The following is a 21472-nucleotide window of genomic DNA, read 5'->3' as shown; positions in this document are numbered from 1 at the left end:
TGCTTTAGCACTGCCAAGTTCCAGTAAACATTTCAGAAGCCTTAATTCCACTGTACCTGGCAGCAGAGGAGACTGAGCAGCTTTTCCAGGCCGTCAGGATGTAAAATCCTGCAGCCAAGATCAGTCAAAACACTTCATAACCCTGCTCACATGAAGACATCTGCTAGCTGTGAAGCCAACCACTACTATTTAGGGCAGGCAATAAAGTTAGCTGCTTCTAGAACAACATGCTTATGGGGGAAACTCTGAGGGGAAAAAAAAAAAAAAAAAAAGGAGGGAAAAGAAAAAAAGTTACTTACATTTTCAAATTTTTTGATATAGTTGTAGGTGAGAATGTCAGCTTCCTGGAGATCAACGTCAGGATCCAGTGGCTCTCCTACCAGGGTCTTCCAGAAGGAAGGCAGAAGGTCAAGTGGCAGAGGAACATCTGCTCGAATTGCAATACCCAAGAGCTGCCCAAAGAAATGGAATAACTGCTCCTCCGCATAGGTTATAGGGCTAGGCGTCAAGATATACTTCCCCTTTAGAAAAGAAGAAAACAGAATAGAGCACACAAACCAGTATTTAAAAGTTTGGGCATACCCTGCAGGTCCACAAGTTAACAGGCTTGTGAAAATACTGATTTGAACATGATGAATATTGCTTAGCTGGCTACAAAAGGATTTGCTCAAGCGTGGGATGGAGTCTATATATATTATACAGTGATATCATATCACATTATCTTATCACTTGATGATCAAAAGCAATACCATAAAGTTGGTTTCCGTATAAGCCCTGCTTTTACAAGCTCTTAATCAGCATTCACAGGACTTTTCTATATTTGTATTATCAGTTCGATACCCAAGTCTTTCAGTTGTGGCATGTTTCTGAAATACAGTCTGGATATGCAAAGCCAGGTTTGCTTACATAGTTGGTCTTGTGGAAAACAAGCCATTTTCCCATCTTGCGAATACTCCTGCGAAAGACCTACACCTCAGCTACTGTAAATTCTTTGAGCCATAAGGTTTATCTTGTTTCTATAATATATCTACTGCATGAAATAGGAGGACACTAAATATGAATTAAATAGCATGGATGGAGCATCTTACTCTACTAGCAATGCAACTGACTTTCCTGGTGACATTCCCGGAGTAACACCAGCAGAATGTGACTTTGCTAGTTTGGGACAGACAACCTCCAAATCAGACAACTGAACCAGATTCACTTTAAGTGAACTTTGACCAGGAGTTTTAATTCTGCTACATTTTGCAGTTTTGACTACTTGGCTACTTCTTCAAGTACCTGCAGTGCCACTTGAAGTGCAACGGGGCATTCATCAACAGTCATTTTCAGTTCTATCAGGCATGTGAGACCTATCTGGTTAGATGTGATCACATAGGCTGTTAATCTGAAGCTTCCCTCTGTATCGCTAACCGAATGTGTTCTACTCCTGGTCAAACACATGCATTCAAAAAGAGAAAAGCAACTTCATTTCTTGCATTGAGATATCACACCTTATTCTTATTGACTGCAGAGCTTGGGCACAACAGGAGAAGGGAGAGCGAGGAGCTCTGTAACTCTTTACAAACTTGCCAGAGGAAGTGACGGAAAGATCCACCTGAAAAAGAGAGGGGCAAAATAATGAAATGCCCTCTGAGGCTTGTTACCACTGGCTTTTAATCCAGGATTTGCCATTCCCCTTGAAATCATGTTTCATGCCTTAAATTACACCCTTAACCTCTCTGGCCACACAGACACGTGGCTTAAACAAAGGTCGGGCAGCTGCCAGCCATGCCAGCCTACTACTCACGTGCAAGTCCACATTTAAATAGTTTAACTGCATGCAAAAAATATTCATTTAATTGCTTCCTGTTAAATTCCTAAACTGCTGCTTTGTCTCCCAGCACTCTATGTGTAAGACTAGCACAAACATTTGTTACACCAGTTGGCCTGCAAATGGAATTCGTTACTTGATTAGAAGATGAATGGTGCTGTCTTCATAATGACAGAGCATTTCCACAGCTAAAAGCAGTGAGGCAATGCATCAGAAATCATTACAGATGCTGAGCTGTGGACATAACATTTATCTCTTTATAGACACTGTCAATAACCACCACAGACCTTAAAAAGAAAAGAATTCCCCTCGAGAGAAGGCATCAAGGAGCCCTTTGTTCAGCTAATAAGTGCACACTGACAAGAATTTTCCTTTACACAATTTGATAGACGGCACTAGTTGGTAATATGAGAAGTGCATTTGGGGCTTTTCTTCTCTAACTCTGTATACCCCCATGAATCTCCAAAAAGGACCCATTACAATCAGTACACAGAGACTGCATTAATTTAGATAGCAGCGATCAATTTTCTTCTTCAACACACAGTTGATATTTTGCCTCCATACCCTATCAATTATTCAACAGATCTGCAAAGCAAGATTTTCTTGGCTCTTGGTTAAATCAAATCTCTTCCTGGAGTACATGCAACCCACGTAGCATCCAAGGGAGTCAGCACCCCCAAAGAAAGTCAATATCCAAAAGGAGCTGGACAACATCCACATAGAGAAGATCTTACGAAATGAAACCGCACAAATTAAAGTGTAGTGTCAAGAGAAGAGAAGGCATAATAATCTCGCTTAATAAAGTAAGATTATTGCTCAACACTTTCTGTTGAAAAGCAGCACTCCTATGTCATGAGGAGTCTGCCTCTGTACCAGTTAGGTGAAATTAGGGCAGTTAATTGTCTATTCCTTTATGAGGTTCATTCTTTTAACCAGTCACATGAGAATTATTGAAATGATTACAAGAAATACTGTATATCATCTCACAAAAAATGACGAAGATGCAATCTTAATGCTATCTACTGCAAAAATTAAGGACAGTTTTTAAAGCAACAAAACCCTTACCATCACCTTACCCTCACCCTCTCTTCAGCTTGGCTGGGACAAGCTGAACTTCATATTTCTGATGGCAAGCTGAAAACAATTCTCAAAACCACCTCACTTCAGCATGACCATTTTTAATGGTTAATGCTTGCATACTCGTTGACAGCTACATTTGATAATGTATCCTATACTAGTATTTAATGGTATCTTAATCTATTTGCTATACAATCTCACATCACTTTAATAAGAAAAACCACAGTAGCATTACCCAGCTCATTAATACCAAGAAAGTACTTTAAAAAAAATTAAAAAAATCATTGTTATCAGCACAGTCTGGGTTTACCATGACTGAGCATGAAAACAACCTGAAGAGACATTCTTACTAAATGCTCTCCCTATGCTTCAAACAACTTACTATTACTTTATATTGATTTGCTCTAGTTAGCAAAGTCGCACGCCCAGGCACGCATAGTTCCTGCTGTATTAGCTAAAATATGAAAATTAACCATCTAGCTTGCTTAGTTCTTGGAAACTTCATTCTTTTCCATCTGCAGGACTACAAACACTAAAGGTAATGCTGCTCCTTAAAGTTAACATGAGCCACATACTGGTGAAAACTTGCACTCCACCTGGAGTAAGTTCTCACGACTGTACCTGATGTCACTCAGGCTGGTAACTCTGTAATCCTGACTTACTCGTTCCATGAACCTCCTCCCCTGTGAACCGAATGTTGAAAGCATACGTAGGGTCTCCACCACTGGCAAGTTTAACGCAGAGCTGCGAGGATGGCACACAGGCTAGCTGTCTTGCTGCCTGACAGAAATAGGAATTTTCTGAAGAACGGATCTCCCCTATTTAAAAACAAAAGAAGGAAATAAAATCCCCATCCTTGGAGTATTTTGCATTAATAAGCATCTGAGTGTGGTTAAAACAGATCTCACTTGTTGCAACGGATTACAATGGATTTTGAAAAGGATCAACGTTTCTCATACCTCCAACGATTTCCAAGGGATCCAGGGTGATTTCTGGGGCTGCGTGATCAGCAGTTCTTTGGACAGTGGCATTCAGCACTCTATTCATTACAGTTACTTTTGTGTCATAAAAGATTAAACCTAATAAAGAAATACATTTCAGTGTAGTTAATCTATCCTCCTACAATCTTGTTTTCTGAAATTCTCTAACGGACAATGGTGGAATAATAATTTTGCCTTCATTAGGTAGGTAAGATATGGCTAATCCACAACTTTTTCTTTTTTTTTTTTTTCTTTTCTTTTCTTTTTTTTTTTAAGTATTTTTTACTAATTTTTACTGGAAGACATGCACTGGGTTAGAACACTGATGAACACAATTCTAATGTTATATAAATAGATCTTAGCAACTCCACCAGAATCTCTGTAAATCAGAAACACTTTGCCAAACAGCTTTCAGAAATCTGAGATGTTTTGACAATAATGTTAGAGGCAAGAAAACATGATAAGAAATAGGGCTGTCATACTGCACCATAAATATGGTCTCTATAAAGACAAATCTCTGAATATTCCTCACTTTCCCATACTGGCTTTACAACGTTTTTTCGCTAGCTGGGCCAATGTAAAAGCCTACTTAAGCACATTGACACCTTTGGTGATTTCTGTATCTTCTTCTTCAGAAGCAAACAAGTTTGGGAAATGTAATGACCTAAATCTTCATTTTGTTTGCTGTCTAATGAAGGCTTTTAAAAACTATTTTAAATGCTGATATATGATAAGTATTTTCTTGATCTCTCTAATTCTACAAGTTCAATGACAACAAAGATGCCAACAAGTCCTGAGACTTTCACCTGATCTGCTGCTTGTTGACTAGCAAAGAGTTTTAATTTCTCGATATCTCCAAGAAGACAAAGGCACATTTGAAGGCCACGCACAGACAGAAAAGATGGACCAATGCCCTCCATGGTCAACAAGAAAGCTGCACAGTGTCTATTAACTACCTGAAAGAATAATCCCCCTCATCTTTAAAAAACAAACCAAGAAAAAGAAAAAACTCCCACACTAAGAAGTGCCCTTTGGTTAATGATGTTTTTTGGCTGTCACCTCAGACAGACCATGTGCCAGCTTATCAGGCTGAGAATGAAGCCAATAAGCCTTTGTTAGCACGCTGAAACCACTCAGTATCTCGCTTTCCCTCTCCCCTGCACGCTCTCCTTTCTGTCACATGTATGCACTCGTTAAAATCTCCCGCAAAATATCTAAGAAATTCAGTGCGGTGCACAATGCACCCTTTCAGGCAACCACCACGTTCCCCGAGAAACTGACCTTTGGCCTCTTGCAGTAACGCAGCAATACTATTAGCGTACATCTCAGTCTGCCGAAGCTCCACCAGTGGTAAGAAGAACGTCTCCAATGTTGTATTGAGAGACTGAAGCAGTGCAAACCGTAGGCGTAGACTTTCAACAGGAACATCTGCGGTGGGAAACATCCAGTCAGAGAGATAAAGACATTCCCTATGTACTGCAAAGTCCATCTTCCCAGCAGATTCATTGCAGGAGCCACACAAGCTTCCTTCTAAAGCAGCCCCTCCTGATCCCTGCACATCAACAAGAGGGCTGAAGACACAAGAACAGCCATGATCCATCATGTTCCTTCCTGGATCTCAAGTGTCTAGGTGTCTGAATCCAGTATCTTTCATCATTACTGAATTTGCATTATCTGGAGACCCTCTTGAAGGAACTTAGTGTTTAGAACAGGATTTGGGTGACTCAAGTCTGCCTAGGTCCAGAATTGCAATCCAACCTTACCTCCCCGCTGCAAGCTAAACTCACCAGGTATCTTCCTGCTCCAGCGTGATGATCTAGGAGGTATGCTCGGAGAGCAGAGAACAGTTGCAGTGCATTTCTAACACTGCTGCCAGAGGCACCGCAGTGCCCAAGCACACCCAAGGAGAGAGAAGACCTAGAGTCAGTGTTGCCCTTGGCCCACAGAAGCTCCAGTCTGCAGCCTCCAAAGGCATGTCCTGACTACCCAAGTGACAGCCAGATCATTCAGGAGCACTACCCAAGCTTTTCCATTGAAGAAAGCCCCTATGCAAACGATCTATACATACTCAACAGACAGGAAATTCTGGGATCTGCTGCATCAGCTGGATCCAAATAAACTTCATGGGGATGGAGTCGTGCTGGTGTAATTGCAAGGTGACGACAAAGCCTGTTAATATACTGGACAAGGGCTACATCCATTTCCAGTGTCCATTTCCGGGATGCTTTCTGAGCATGTCTTGCATCAATGCAGGCACACCTGAAATGTAAAAGGCATTAGACCTGTTGAAATGTAAGTGCAATACTGCTTACTAAGAGCATGTTGAGCACAACACGAGGTAGATTGTTCTACTTCTCTCCCCTTTTCTTAAGCAGAGCTGTTTCATGAGAAAAATTCCAGTTTGAGTATAAGAACTGATTTATCACCTACCTTGCCTCACTGTTATTAAATAATAAGAAAAAAAGGAACTGCCTATTAAGCTTACTTACTGCACTATCTTCTTTATGCTCTGAAGCAGATATAGGGGAAGAGGATGTGGCAATTAGCTTGTGGCTTGACACAGGGAGATAAGGAGGATCCATTTAAGGGACTTTCTTCATGTATAATATTAACAAGGAAGTAACCGTTCCCTCCTCTGCATTACTACTGACCCAGTAACAACACTGCCAATTTAAACAATTAAGCGGTGCACAGAATAGAAAGCTGTTGTGGAAGGAAAACAGAGACAGCCAGATGGATCTACAATTCTCATCAGGCAAATTTATTTCACAGTTTGGAAGCTATAAAGGACAGCATGGCATACAATTTTGTCAGCTATATTGTGTGCAAGAAAGTCAGGAACCTACATTTTGACAGCACAGTGACTCTTTCAAAGCACGTTTTAAGAAAATAACCAACAATTTTCTCTATAGGCCTTGCAGCCATGGATAGAAGTTTGCGTGTTACTGACACACTGGTTAAAGCTACTTGGAGTAGGAACACTTGGGATAAAGTTTTTTTAAAAGTGAGCACAATTAATCAGTATCAACTTTACAAAAAGATGTGCAAAATTTACCTTTCAAAATGTAGATCATATCCGCAGGACAGAATAGCTCTCCACACGCTACGGATATCCTGTTTAGATCGGTCAACCACAAATCTGTGAAATCCATCCAGTGTCAAATACTTCTCCTCAGGAACTGGCAGCAAAAATACAACCATCCAATAGTTAATGACCTACTATAAAGTCTACACACCACACAGGAAAATGGTCAGTGTACAAGGTGTACCTGTCAGCTTTGTCCTGGTTCTACCCATCCCACCATGGCTTGTTTCTCGAGTAGTTCTAAACATCATGCTATTCGGTCCAGATTAGACCTTCAGTAAACAGCACTTATTCTTTCCTCTCCAGGATGCAAATCCTCCAGCTGCCCTCTGGAATAGCTCCACCAATACATCTATCCAAGTATCAAGGATCCATACTTGGCTGAATGCTGAAATTCCCCTCTTCTGAACTAACCTGGCATTTCCTACAGTGAAGAGCAGAGTCCAAGCTCATGTCTATTCACTCTTCCACCTGACCAGAGAAAGAAATATCAAGCAAAACCCTGGCTTGATGGCATGGCATGGCTGTGCTGTCTCCTCCATGGATAAGACTAGTTACGAGGCATCTGAAGCTTCTCTTTCATCCAATTTTCCTCTTGTAACTTAGTAATTTTCCGATGTAAGTTGAGTCAACCCCATGATATCGTAAATCCCCACTGTACCAAAAAAAGCCTTGAAACTATACCTCTTAGGAAGTCAGTTCTCTACCCAATGTATTCACATGGCCTACGCACACTGTTGCATGAATTGCATGAGCATGGTTTGCTCTCACTTACATCGATGAGTCCAGATTTACAGACATACAAATAAAAGCAGCATTTTAAATCGTTATTAAAAAAAAAAATCAAGTTAGCCTCATTAAAAACAAAGACAAGCCAAATCTATCATGACATCTATAAGCATGCCAATACCAAAAAATTATTTCTTTTCTACGAGGCAATACTATAGAAAAATTCTACACAGGCACTACCTTCCTGTTTCTTTGTGGGAGACTTTTCAGGGTCCTTCTCTTCAGGTTTGCTCTTCTCAGGAGATTTTGGCTTTACAGTAGGTTTCTTCTCACTTAAGGCTGTTCGGCTAAGGGACAAAGTGAATGTTAAGATGAAAGTTTTCTTTCGTCTGTTCAAGAAACCAAAACATTCCTTGAAGGTCTTTTATAATCTCAAAGTCGCATCTCCCTCTTCCAATCCGTACATGGAAACACAGAGAGAGAGGAAATAAAAATCTGGATTCCTAAAGAGAAATCAAAGGGTCTGCAACTGTGAAAAAGCTGAAGATACCAACCTGACACTATTGAGCATCGACTTTTCCTTTGTAGGTGGTTTAGTCACTGGGCGCTTGGTGCTCACAACTTTCACTGGATGCTGTTCTTTGCCCGCCTTGTTGTACTTGCTCTTGTCAAATTTTGGCTTGGGCACACCATATTTCCTTAAAATCTTCCAACATAGAAAGTGAATAATTACCCAATGCTTTCAAGTTACACAAAAATACGCTGAAAATAGTTTTCAAAGCACTACCTGAGTAAGCTGGTCCTCTAGAACTTTCTTTGGAGGGCGGACATTTGTGAAGAACACATGAAGGAGGTTTCCAGGAGTCTGAGAATTTATCTGCTCTTTACTAAGATAGATATCAGCAACCTTAATGGGCTTTGCTGGAGTTAGGCTCAGCATTTGCTCAGAATGGACGCAGCTTTTAAATATTTCTGTGAGGACTTCCCGAGCACCTGGGACCAATTTCTCACCTAATTAAAAAAAAAAAAGCAATAAAGGGCAAAATACCATGACAACTGTTTAGAATCTGAAATGTGAAAAAACATTTTGCATTCAGCTAAAACACTGTATCACATGCCACTTGATCTGAAAGAGAAAATCGCTTCAAAAAATTCTACTAGCAGGCCTGACCTTTCTGCACTCTAATACCCCATTTGTGATAGAGAACGGAATGCCTTCTTCTACTTTGGCCACATACTGTAATTATTATTTGCATGACTGCAGTGGTAATGAAAAAAGTAGATTATTTATGATGCCAGTATAAAAATTACATTGTGTAGGTACACACTAACACCTACTAATTGAATTAGTAGTCAACTGAACTTCCTGCAAGTATTACCCTCCCCTGTCCCCTGAGTCAGGATTCTGGCCCATTCCAGGTGTATTAGGGTCTGTATAGCTTTCATATTGTTAGAGAATATAAATTACTAGCTGTTCTACTTGAACAGTTTCTACTCTAAAATTATGTCATGTCTAACAGTGGTAAATTATTACAGTGGCTATTTTCTCAAAGAAGTCACTGAACAACTCAGTAGTTTTTTGGGTTGGTGGGGAGTTTTCTGTGGGTGGTTTTTGGGGGTTGGGGTAGGTTGTTGGTTGGTTGTTTTTTTTTTTTCTTTCTGTTTGATTAGTTATGAGAACAGCTGAGCAATGTTCAGACTGCAAATAGCTGCTTGCCAACTGATAAGAGGGAGGAAACTGGCTTTGGAATTACTCCCTACCTCTCCCTCGTTGTCACTCACGAATTAGCAAGTCATACTGAATTTACACCAACAAGGAGGATCTGAGCCCTGAATGTCCCAAAAAAATGCACAATACACAAGTGAGGTATTTGCCAATATGAAAACCACATACCTTTTATTGACTTATCATTGAAATAATCTTCTAGTGCTGGGCTCCCTTGTGTGTCAAATAAACTCTGATTTACAGTAGAAACGGTTAAAATCTCTTCAGTTGACATTTCCATCAGTTCATCTTCACCATCCAGACTTGACAAACCAATGAGATCACTACTGTTAAATAGACTGGCTCGGATTTTCTCTATTTTAGCTCTTGACCTTATCTGTACAAATAATGAAACTAGTTAACAGGAATTCTGACAAAACAAATTAACTTCCATTTATATGAATTTGGGTTGTATGCTTTCTCCCCGCCCCATGTAGATAATCACTATTCCACCTCTTGTAATATTCTTCTGCATCAATAATTTGATACTAGAGTTCAGGTTCAGTCTAGAAAACATCTTTTCTAAGAACATCTGGCCACTGAAATCACCATGCTGCAAGTTAATCAGGCACAGCTTTGAACCAGCTATTCCATTTCTTAGTCTGGAGACAGCCCTTAGAAATATCAGATAAGAAGTTCCAAGTTTCAGATAGGTAACTTGTCATTATTTGCAACTCTGCTGTGCTTGCTTCAATTCTCCATTTAGAAAAAATATATCTAAATTAGCACAGGCTTTGAAGTCTCAGCTGCACCAACTGGGAGCAGGAACAATAACTTCCTTTGATTCCAAGAATAACCACCATGTATCATTATCAGTCACATACAGACTTGGAGTAGGTTTCCGTGTGAATACACTGACAGCTTTCTGTACACACGTTATGGTTTATTTCAACTCTGGTGTCTTCATGTCAATTAATAGCTTAAGAATAGCAACTGAAGATTTTCTCTCTGAATAAGCTGACTTTCTCCTACATGGGAAACTGATACAATCCCATACTATGCAAAAATGTCTTTCTACATTCACAAGCTATCAGAAATGGCTGTGCTTTTGCAAGCTTCTGACAAATCTGCAGCATGCAGTTATTGTAAAAACAGAGAGGAAGGGTTCTTGTGCATAGCTGAAAACCTGGAGTGACCTGGCATCAATGACGACCACCCACAATGCTTCTAAAAATTAATTTTGAACCAGACATCAACAAAATTTATCGTCTCTTCTAAAGTAACTTTATAGAGCAATCTGTAGATGGTTTAAAATATGTGAAAATGTAGTCATTAAACATTAAATAATTGCCTTGCGGATGAAACCAAAGGGCCATCTCTCTCTAAATTTATCTCCAGCAGTGGCCAGTTGCAAATCTTTGAAGAAAGTTACATGAAAGAGGAAATGAATAGATCTTTTCCTTTACATGCTCTCTCAGCCTCCAGAAATCAGCAGTTTAAAGATTTCCTCAGTTGAAGGCTGCATTGACTGCTTTGCTTAACAGCTACCAATTTACACATCCTCCATGAACGTGATCCATTAGCAATTCATTTATACTCTTGGCTTCTGAAATGCCATGTGGCAATGAGCTCTACAACTTGGAATGTGCAAGAGTTCTTCCTTCTGTTTTAATGTTGCTACTTTTTAACTGCACTACTAGGTGCCCTCTGTCCTTTGAGAGACAGTGAATGCTTCCAAGACTGTGAATAGTACAGAGAAAGTCAGTGGAGGATAAAGTTGTGTGTTCCTCAGCCATCGTGTCCAACCTGAGAACTCCTAGGCTCCTTAGTCTCATGTGCACATTGACATACATTTATTCTACACCCATGACCTATGCTGAGCTACACCTTGCTAACAGTACCTTTTACTCTCCATCATTCCAGTTGTGGCCTCAGTCAAGCAGAAGAATTTTTACAGAGGAAAACATACAGCACACTTTTCCCTTAACAGTCAGATCGTGGCATTATACACAAACCACAAGAAATACAGTATTTCTCAGAGCCAGAGGTTAAAATAAAGTTACTAGAAGCAGATCTCATTCTTTCAGAAAAAACTGACCCAAAAGGCACCCCCTCCTGATTGAAGGCTATTACCTCCACTACTGCAAAACCTTTGATTGGCCGTGACAGAAGTGGCTGGTTGTCCAGAGATGTCACTGTGTACATTGATCCGACGTCAGACACAGACGCTGTTTCCACATTGTCAAGTGGTTCCCCGAGGCTGCCAAGGCTGCCAAGGCTTCCAGTACTGCAGTGTGAAAGGTCCAGACTCTCCTGGCTGGAAACAACATGTGGTTCTAGCAACCCTGGTGGGATGGCCAATTCCAGTCCAGCTTGAAACTGGTCAACTGAGATATCACTAACGGTCCGAGATATACCCTGCGAGCTGCAGAGGGAAGCCTGGCTTGTAGATGCTGAAGCGCTAACACTCATGGCAGGTGTGACACTGCTAGAGCTGCTGATATCCAAACTGTCTGCACTACTTGAAACAGTTGGTTTTTCCAGTTCAGTTCTGCATTCTCCTCCTTCTGCTTTATCCTTGATTTTTTTGGGATCCTCTTCCTGCAAAGGAATGTAGATCTCATCTTTGAAGACTCCACCATGTGCATTACATGCCTTTCTGATTGCACTTCTGACGGTACTCTCCTCCAAGTGGGTTGGTATTCCAGAAATGACAAGCAAGCGGCTATGAGCTGTGGGACCTACTAGTGCTTGACATGCATCTGCTACAGCATCATTTGTCACACCCAATCCTTGAGGATCCTTTTTAGTTAGGTGTCTGAGAATTATAAGCAGAGTCAGTGCTCTATGAAACCACAACATATCCTCAGGCTTGCTTCCTCCTATACTGAGGATTGCAGCATCTGTTTCAGCTGCTCTGGATGAAGACCGTTTGCCTGAAGATGATGTCTTTTCCCTCTTCATTTTGACTTTTTTCCTCTTTGACAGCAAGCTTGGACTCTGTGGTGTCTGTCCTGGAGAAGATGAAGATGAGGATGAAGAGTCACTAAGATTTGGGGCACTTGTTGAAGACATCACATTAGCTGTTACACTCATATTGATAGGTAAGGTTACTTCCGCTACAGCAAGGCAGACTTCCATCAGAGCATGAAAGTACGTTGAAAATCTTCCTTGGTCAGCCCCTCCAACACCAGAACCACCACACGCATTTCCAGACACCCAGTTTTGTGTTTCTTCATCATACAACTTGTGAAGTTCTGACTGCAGGGCCATAAGCATAGCTAGACAGGGATTTAGCTGAAGGGCAATAGAAGATGACAATCCTGCTGGACTTTTTTTCTGCTCCAGATTGTGAATTTTGCGAAGCAATTCGGCCAAGAGATGAAATATTAATTCCTTCACACATGCTGCCATGTCGGTTGTCCAGAGAAAGTTCCCTGTGTGTGGAAGGCAAGACATGGGAGTCAGCAGTATTTCACTGTTAGTAACTTTATCACATGAGTTGCAACAGTAACATTAAAAAAAGCACAAGAAAAGGTCATTTCAATAGCTGTATGTCAGCAGTAAGAAAGACAGGAAGGCTATTCCAAGGAGAGCATACCAACAGAAAGTTTCTAGAGTTTGAAGAAAATTTCTATATAATGGAAGAGCTCAGAAATACTTTGTGACTGTAATTTTTCTTTTTTTTTCCTAAACTCTCCATCTGAGCCAGCACATTGTTGGTGCTCGTTACTAAGTAAATACTGCATTCTCACCTAAAAATTCCACTACTTGCAAGAGAACTGAAGCAGGAATAGTATCCAGTTCGTCTTCTGATTTTCCATCCCCATCTTCTAATTTCCAAGTTAATAGCTGTTCTGCGAATGCCATTGCCAGGGGGAATTCAAGAGGAAGAGAATGCAAGACCAACACAGCTCCAGGAGGAGGAGATACTCCTGAACAAAAAGGTCAAAGAAAATACTTATCATGACTCTAGACGTTTGTAAAGTAAAAGTAGTACCATATCTTCTAGGATTTTTCTGAGGCTAAATTCATACTAAGTGCGAATTTTCTCTATTAAGTACCTTGTAATAAACAAACAGGAATGTTTATCTATAGTGAGCTGTTGATATAATCCATAATTCTAAAAATATAGATAACGTTTTGTTTACATGACATGTACAGGCTAAAAATAGTTCTATTTCATATCTAAATACATACAGGACTTTTACAAAACCATTTCTTTTTACTATGATGTGTGTGATCAGTACTGACAAAAACATCAGAGATCTTGTAGTTCAGCAAAAGAACTTAAGGACCTCCAAACAAAAGTTTTAAGAGCTTACTGCAGTCCAGTCACCTTCACTTCTCTAAATAAATCACATTGTCTCTTCCTTAGGCTGGAAGGGTAAAAAGAATTTTAATGATTGCTCTTGCTTGAAAAGCTAGGATGATCTGTGTACTACTATACTGCATATATATATATTCCTCTGAGTATTAAAGGGCCCTATAAATCACCAAGAAAAGCAAAAAAAAATAAAAAATTATAATCTCCATCTGCAAAACAGCATCTCAAACAGCAATAGCACCAACCCAAATGCTGCAGAAATATTCAAAAACACTGCTTTGTGAGCTCATGGAAGACAAAAATCAGAAAAACCCCACAGATCCTGACAGGTTTAACAGAACTAACAAAATCAGAGTCGGATGGCTTCCAATGTTTATAAAACCAAGCTTTCTTGCTTTCTTGGTTAAGAATGATTGCATATTTCTGCTAGGACAGATTTCTTAATATCTTGTACAAAAACACTGTCCTAACCAATGGTAGGACTGGTGACAATATAGGAAGCTCCTACACAGAGGCAATGATGATGCTTGTCTCGCTTCTGAGACTACAGTTTAAAAGTTGTTTTTCTTGTTTTGTTTTTTTTTTTGTTTTTTTTTTTTTTTTTTGTTTTTTGTTTTTTACCTAGTTTTATGTGGACCTTGTCTGTAGGGGTGATCACTGAAGGGTATTGATTGGTTGTTGGGGGAGGCGTTAGGCCTGTGTTGGTTGGAGAAGCATCTCGAGGATAGCACACTGCTTCAATTAGGTTTAACTGACCATTCCTTTTAACTTTATGCCCAAGCCCGTAGACAAGCACTCGAGCCCAAGGAGCTTTATACAGGGATGAGCTGAGAAGAGAGCAAGAACAGGTCAGTTAGACTAACTAGCTACTAAAAATCCCAACCCAGTCACAGAAAGAGTAAACACTCTGTGGTATTTATCCCACCACCCAGAAAATGAGTCTCTGAGGAGACAAAAATCTAAAAAAAATTAGAACCTACATACTCAGGGTCCACAGAGGCTCAGAGGCACATATTTAATCTTTGCCACTCCTGGCCACTCAATTACTTACTCTTTGCGGAATCCAGACTGACTTTCCTTACAGGACACAATTACAAATGCAGCCCCAGGAAAATTAACATCCATATTGACTTTGGATTCTGAAATTGGGAATTCTTCAGCAGGAAACTGTTCTGGTGCCATCTGTAACATAACATTTCATAATGAAAGCTCCCAAGCAGCAGCAGCAGCAGCAAACCAGCTCCCTCCTCTTTTTTCAAATAAAATATAGCATTGTAAATAATGACATAGTGTGAGGCCGCTCAATTTTAATATAATCCAGGGTATTGCTACTGCTTGTGTTTTCAGCATGCCCACTATGATCAGAATAGGAATACAATCCATCCAGGGAAACAATTCAGTGTGATGAACAGTATTATGGAAGTTAGAAACACACATAAAGCAAGGGCTCATTAGAAAGATGGCAGGCCTTAAAAACAACACTGCTCATAAAACATTACTAAATATTTTACCTGCAAAAAGGAGCAGATCTGTTTAGTGAGGTCTAACAGACTCTCCTCTCCTTGATGCAGTGTCCGAGTAATGGCAACAGTAAGCCACTCTCTGATGGCTTGTGAATTGCCCTGGTAGAAGAGGTCTGTGGCAGCACAGTTCTGGGAATGGACGCAGTGTTGCAGGGACTGGGCCAGAAGAATAGAACTTGAACTGATTGTTCCATCTGTAATAACAGGAAAGGGATGACAAATTTGGAGATCAGTTCAACATGTTTGCGTAGCCTGTGAAACAGACAGTGGAAAGAGAAGTTTTAGAACACTTGGAAGATTACAAGCCTCTATTTTCACTCCTGAGCAAGTGCAAACCTCTTCCTAAAGGTCAGCAGCTGAAAGGATCCACCCAAGACCAGACCTGAACCCCTGACATGGTTGGCTGCAGATGGGATGGCCCTCTAAATGCCAGCTGTATTCTTCACCTGCCCTAAGCCAACCATTAAGGAGGCCTGCCATACATAACACAGAGCTGCGGGGTCACAGCTGCCTCATTTTGTCCCATGTATGAAAGAAGGCATATTTCAATTTACTGCATAAGTACCATGAGAACAAGTGACCAGAAGTGCTTTCTTCCCCACTCATTCTAGATGAGGTGAAAGCAGCTTTATCTGTCCTCAAGCTTTCCCCATTTATGAACAAGATAGCTTTTGGGTGTCCCCAAGTGGGTTGCAAGCCCCAACATCTCATGGCTGTCATTCTGGAGCTAATGGGAGAAGTCAAAGAAAAACAAAGTGCAGTGCACAAAGGAGTGGGCAATTCACCAAAACACCAGTTTGGAAACTGTATGTATTAGCAGGACTTGAATTAGACATATTTTAAAGAGGAAAAACTAAATAAAAGCTTGTAAAATTCTCAAAGCCATGCAAAGTAGTGCTGTACTCTGCAAGAGGATCTTTTACAGTGCGGCATCTGTTAGAGGTAGCCAAGTTTCAAAGTAATTGGAGGAGGGAACAGGATTCTTTCCAATGGTAAATAATTACTTTCAATTATTAATAGCCTATATTTAGCACTTCCTACTTCCTCCTTATGCTCCAGCCACGTTACACACATTTCTTTGCATGCAGAATAGCTTTGTCACGATAATTGTCTTTGTTAACACTCACTTGAATTAGCCAAAGATTCTTTTCCATGATTCAGCATATACATTCTCTAACCAGATCTGTGATTCCAGTAGGAAAAGGACAAACCACTTTGTGAAATGAAGAAGAGTTGAATTTTGAAAACTGCGAGACCCAACTGGCATTTAGTTTTACTATCCTGGATTCAAACTATAAAACATTCTCAATTCCTTACAAGCATCTCATATGGATACTCTCCCCACCCCCCAATAAACAGAAGACCACTGATGACAAAGGGACAGAAGCACACTGAATGGAACCTTAGGAGGGACTCTGAACTCTCTTGAACGCTTTTAATTAGATTATTAGCAAGAATTTCAGTTTAGTACCCTATCACTAAGGTCAGGAGTCCATCGAGCCATTTTTTCAAAAAACCATTGTTATTAACTAATTAATCAGCAAGTACCAAATTTAATTAGATATTTTTTTTTGTCCCCAGAAAACTCTTGCACCAAAAAAGAGATGTGATAAAAATTAGTGTTTACCAGGAAGAGGTGGTGCAAGAAGTTGGTTGGATAGCAACTGCAGGTGCTCCAGAGTGATATCACGGATAGCAGGAATATGAAACAGGCGAGTAAACATATGTGGAGATTTGGGGGCAAAAATATTGAGGAGAGCCATGCGGCAGTATAGCTTGGCCAGAGAAGCTTCACTTCGCAAAAGCTCTCTAGAAAATACAAACAGCAAAACACAAAATTTCTTAACTACACTTAAAGTAAGCCATACCCAGCAATCTGGTCCTGAATTCAAACATATATACCTAATTATTTAAAAGGTTCGGGTAGACCCAAACCTTTCTAATTCACTTAAGATAGCACTCAGCCCATCTAATTCTGGTACCAAATTAAGGCACCTGAATTAGTAGCCAACTCTCCACTAAGTCAGTCAAGAGTTCCTGAGCTTTTAGGTTGCAACTGACCGATGGTACAAGAAACCTAAGCTTCAGTGAAGGTACCTATTACACCAGCATGTATAAAAACACTTTCACATGACTAAGTAAAATCCTTCCAACAAGACAATTCTAACCAATTTCCTTTATTACAAAAAAAATGAAAACCCCACTACCCATTAAAACATGAATCTTTGTCAGCTTTAATCCAATAACTACAATAAGATTCAGAAGTTTACTGCTGCTAAAAGGAAGGCTGCAGTAGATAACTGTACTATAGGAAATATGATAGATCAAGTCAGGTAATACAAATGCCTTATAACTAAATTTCTTTTTTTTTTACCTGTGAATTTGGATATTGGTATTATCCAGGGTAACCAATCCATTTGTTGCAGTCCTCCTATAACCAGCAGGTGGCCTTTCTAACATGTCAATAGGATACCAGTATCTTACCAGAACTCCTTCACTTCTGAGATATGTCTCTACTTGCACCAACTCATTTACCTGGAACACCAAACCCAATGCTGTCAGTAAACACAGTAATGATAATATTTTTTTCCTTCAAAAAGAGCACCATAACAGCAGTCTAAGCAGTTCAGTACACTTAATTGTATTTGCTCACAGACACGTGATGCTGATACATTAAAAGCCCTCCCAATGTATCTCTACTTACTGAATCAACATCCAGAACAACACCATGAAGACCAAACGTCTTCAGCATCCCACGAATAGCAAACTTGGGTAACGCTGTTCCAACAGCACTGCTGGTAACGTTGTTACTGTCAGGAGAGCGAGTCACCACTGTAAGACCTGGTCAGAAAGAGACAACACAATTTTTAAGGTACAGCATTTTCCTCAGATTGACAATTTATGCAGTAGGTCCAAAGTACCAGAGCCCCTTAGCTTTTATTTTCCCCTCAAGATACTGTTTGCTGACCTTACCTTTTCGTACTTTATCAATTGTAAACTTGTTTGCTTCATCTTTGATATCCTCAATAGTAGGAAGATAGAGGTCTCTTGGGATGCCACCATTTTCCTCATAGAGGAATTCTACAGTTTGTCGTGCTATATCAACCATTCCTGGTAGACAGAAGGGAGCGCTAGTTATTTTCCCCGGCCACCTGAAGTAAGTTCTTATTAACTTCATATGCAGATGAAGTTAATAAGCAGGTGAGCTATCTGAATTACTTAAATATTCTTGCAGTCAGACTGATAGACAGGGAGTGAAGCTTTCCTGAGAGACGCTTGTATGCTTCTCATTAGGGCTCAGAACGCCTACTTTGCTCTTACTGTGACTTTCCCACAAAAGGGTCATCTTGCCAGAACTGTATTAATTTACAAGTACCCCCTTATTAAAGCGTTCCTCAAAAGTTTTGCCGTGATATAGTCATAGACAGAAAATGCATGTAGATAATTTCTTCCCAAACTATTATTCAAAGTATTTCTGCATCCACATCACAACAGCACAACAAATTCTGCCACTATTTCTACCTAAATAGTCCAACTTAAGTAAAAGTGTTAAAGAAAAATCATGACCTCAAACCAAATTCTAAGTACTTGACAAAACCAGCAAGTGAATTATTCTTTCTTCAATTTAAGTTTTCCAGCCCTGAATACATTAAAACATAAAAGAAACACAGGTGTTATCTTCACACTTACTGCACATCATATAAAACAAAGTGCATGGAAACAAACATAGCCATACCTAACTGTAAAGCTCCTTTAATCTGATCCAACCCAGACTTTCTCTCAGCCTCATTACGGAATCTTCTTCGAATTGTAGGGAAAACTTTAGTTTCCCAGGCTTTAACCAACAGGGCATAGTGATCCTCCTACAAAGACAAAGGTTATTTAGAACACCAAGAAGAGAGAAAAGTTAACAGCAGCTATATTGTCCTTAACGAAGCAGGAAAAACCCTTGTGTGGCAAAACTTAAAAATCTGAATTACAAGATCTGTATTTAGACCACAAGTTACAGCAGGCAGAGCTTGCCATGTTCCTTACCCGGGGAATATCATCATCGTCATCATCATCACTTTCATCATCTGCAATAGGAGGGGGATGAGGATCGGGGCCTGACGTGATAAAGTTCTCATAGCTTAGTTCCATTTTATAGTGGCAAGATGTGTCACTGTCATACTCTGCAAAATGTACAAGGAAGCAATGAGATCATAATGCACTAGAAAGCATGCAAAAATATTCCATGAGTTTTTTGTGAAATATTGCATTTCATAATCTCCAATCAGTCTGTGGAAATGTAATGCATTTTGACATAGCATAACGAATTGGTTGATTGAATCAACTATAACATCTTATTGTATCCAAAGCCCTAGTAAGATAATTTCTCATTGCGGTTGCATTGAGAATAATTTGTGCATCCATATAAACAAAGACAAAAAAAAATTTTTTTTTTAATCGCCTTGTCTAAAATCAAATAAGCATGTATTTGACCATGCTTGTTGTACTGCTTTACCTAAACAGGCTGTACCTTAGGACTGCAGCCAGGATGTACTTAAAACTTATTTAATTGATTGCAATTTCTCCTGAAAGAGATTTAAAAAAAAAAAAAAAAAAGTTCATCATCACTTTACGTTGTTGAGCCGTAGCAACAGCAGCAATTCTACAAGGAGGTCCATGGGTCCCCGGATCAGAAGCTATGCTGGTGCCAGCATCGTTATCGCTATCGGAAGCCATGGCAAAAGGCAACGCTTCAAAGTTGGCACTTATTTCTTCAGCTAGGTCAATACACAGATCAGCAGCATTCCTGTGAGCCTGTCCTTCAGCATAGGCAAATTGGCGAGATCCAAAGTTAGCACGGATTTTCGTGTTCTGAAAGAAGTTACACATGAAAGCATTAAGATGAGTTGTGGATTGTTTTGATCCTTCTCTTTGCTCTTTTTAAAAACTCAGCCAGAGGGATAAGCTGATCACATCTCCATGCCATATGGTTTTCCCAGCATCACTAGCTATAAAACTGGATGCAGCAGGGAAAGTATTATGCTTCTAAACACAAACTTTCAACTTGCTTTTTTTCTAGCTTCAAGATAACAGCATACTTAGTACACTTTCAAGCAAGGTCACTGCTGGGAAGAAATACTAATAGAAGGGCTACTATTACAGAATAATGCCATCTCATCAAGCACATTAATGTCTTAATGGGCAGAAAAAGTTCAAAATAGTGACAAAAACATATATGCACCTGGGAAGGGTAATCAAATACCTCAACCTAACTCAATAAAGGTAAAAACTATCACTCTACTTTTTCATAGATAGGTAAGCAGGCTCAATAATTTCTACATAATGTTTTTAATATTTCTGAAAGAAATTCTACCAAACAACGTACTTCTGTTAAAAACTTGCCTTTTTCTGAATGTGGACAACTGGCCACATTCCACCAGAGACATCTTCTAGATATGGCCCAAGTCGCTGCCCACAATATGTAAAATAAACTCTGCCTTTAGCTGGCTGCCCTGGAGGGGGTGGAGTTCCTTCTGTTCTTTCCCATCCAATTCCTGCTACATCACCTGTAGAAGAATACAATCACCAAAAGAACAACATGGATTTAATCTGTTTTCTCATTCACTGTTTCCCTTACATTTAGGCAATTTTCTGATTTACCAGATAAGCAAGTTAGCTGTACTCTTACATACCAGGAGAAAGAGTCACATCCAATCTAACACTCTTCCACTGTAGCAAGCTGGAGCCATTGTAATGCACTGCTCGCCCATTGCTGCAAAGTTAACACGAGAAGAAAATTAAGAGGAGCACTGAAACAAATAAGGATTACAACTCACTACCAGCTGAAGTCTAGGTAGCTGTGATACTGACAAAAGGCAACTCAACTCTCCTTATTTTGATAAGGAGATATTCTAGTTCATCATTTTAACATTTCAATTAAAACATACGTGTTGCCTACTACAATGTGCTCACAATACTCCTCCCTAAGAAGCATACAAATGTAGTGAGCAAGACCATGATTTTTCATGTGCTTCTCTCCAACGTACTTGTGAAAGAGACAGGTGCCCACGGGGTTTGTCCAAGCACCATCCCGTTTTTCTGCTTCTGTAGCAAAGCCGAAGGAAACTATTGGTCCAGTGTCATCATCTGTATCTCCATAGGAAACTATTTCAATTTCCCAGTAGAATGATGGTGCCTAGAAATAAAAATAGTAACCATTTTTAAAAAATTATTTACAAAATATA

The 21472-nt window shown here is 39.8% G+C and overlaps 1 protein-coding gene across 6 annotated transcripts in view; it reads right to left on the bottom strand.

Annotated features, from left to right (window-relative positions):
- Positions 1 to 21472, bottom strand: part of HECTD4 (HECT domain E3 ubiquitin protein ligase 4) — a 76876-nt gene that overhangs the window by 3462 nt on the left and 51942 nt on the right. For 5 of the 6 annotated variants that reach the window (XM_049806387.1, XM_049806390.1, XM_049806388.1 and 2 more), the window contains exons 47-72: positions 21275 to 21423; positions 20921 to 21000; positions 20631 to 20794; positions 19862 to 20099; positions 19275 to 19411; positions 18976 to 19102; positions 18213 to 18350; positions 17944 to 18080; positions 17614 to 17774; positions 16867 to 17048; positions 15228 to 15433; positions 14768 to 14898; positions 14338 to 14543; positions 13145 to 13324; positions 11523 to 12826; positions 9579 to 9786; positions 8472 to 8695; positions 8239 to 8390; positions 7925 to 8031; positions 6926 to 7049; positions 5939 to 6129; positions 5152 to 5298; positions 3850 to 3969; positions 3553 to 3708; positions 1494 to 1597; positions 300 to 521 (exon numbers count right to left, since the gene is read on the bottom strand). In XM_049806387.1, the coding sequence (XP_049662344.1) occupies positions 300 to 521; positions 1494 to 1597; positions 3553 to 3708; positions 3850 to 3969; positions 5152 to 5298; positions 5939 to 6129; positions 6926 to 7049; positions 7925 to 8031; positions 8239 to 8390; positions 8472 to 8695; positions 9579 to 9786; positions 11523 to 12826; positions 13145 to 13324; positions 14338 to 14543; positions 14768 to 14898; positions 15228 to 15433; positions 16867 to 17048; positions 17614 to 17774; positions 17944 to 18080; positions 18213 to 18350; positions 18976 to 19102; positions 19275 to 19411; positions 19862 to 20099; positions 20631 to 20794; positions 20921 to 21000; positions 21275 to 21423 (5295 nt within the window). Of the gene's footprint in view, positions 1 to 299; positions 522 to 1493; positions 1598 to 3511; positions 3709 to 3849; positions 3970 to 5151; positions 5299 to 5938; positions 6130 to 6925; positions 7050 to 7924; positions 8032 to 8238; positions 8391 to 8471; positions 8696 to 9578; positions 9787 to 11522; positions 12827 to 13144; positions 13325 to 14337; positions 14544 to 14767; positions 14899 to 15227; positions 15434 to 16866; positions 17049 to 17613; positions 17775 to 17943; positions 18081 to 18212; positions 18351 to 18975; positions 19103 to 19274; positions 19412 to 19861; positions 20100 to 20630; positions 20795 to 20920; positions 21001 to 21274; positions 21424 to 21472 lie in introns of those variants that run through there. The other variant, XM_049806393.1, reaches the window with a different exon arrangement.

Source organism: Accipiter gentilis, chromosome 7 (assembly GCF_929443795.1).
Source record: "Accipiter gentilis chromosome 7, bAccGen1.1, whole genome shotgun sequence".
Lineage (NCBI taxonomy): Eukaryota > Metazoa > Chordata > Aves > Accipitriformes > Accipitridae > Astur > Astur gentilis.
Note: the sequence above shows the minus strand (reverse complement) of the source record. Positions and strands in the feature narration are given on the sequence as shown.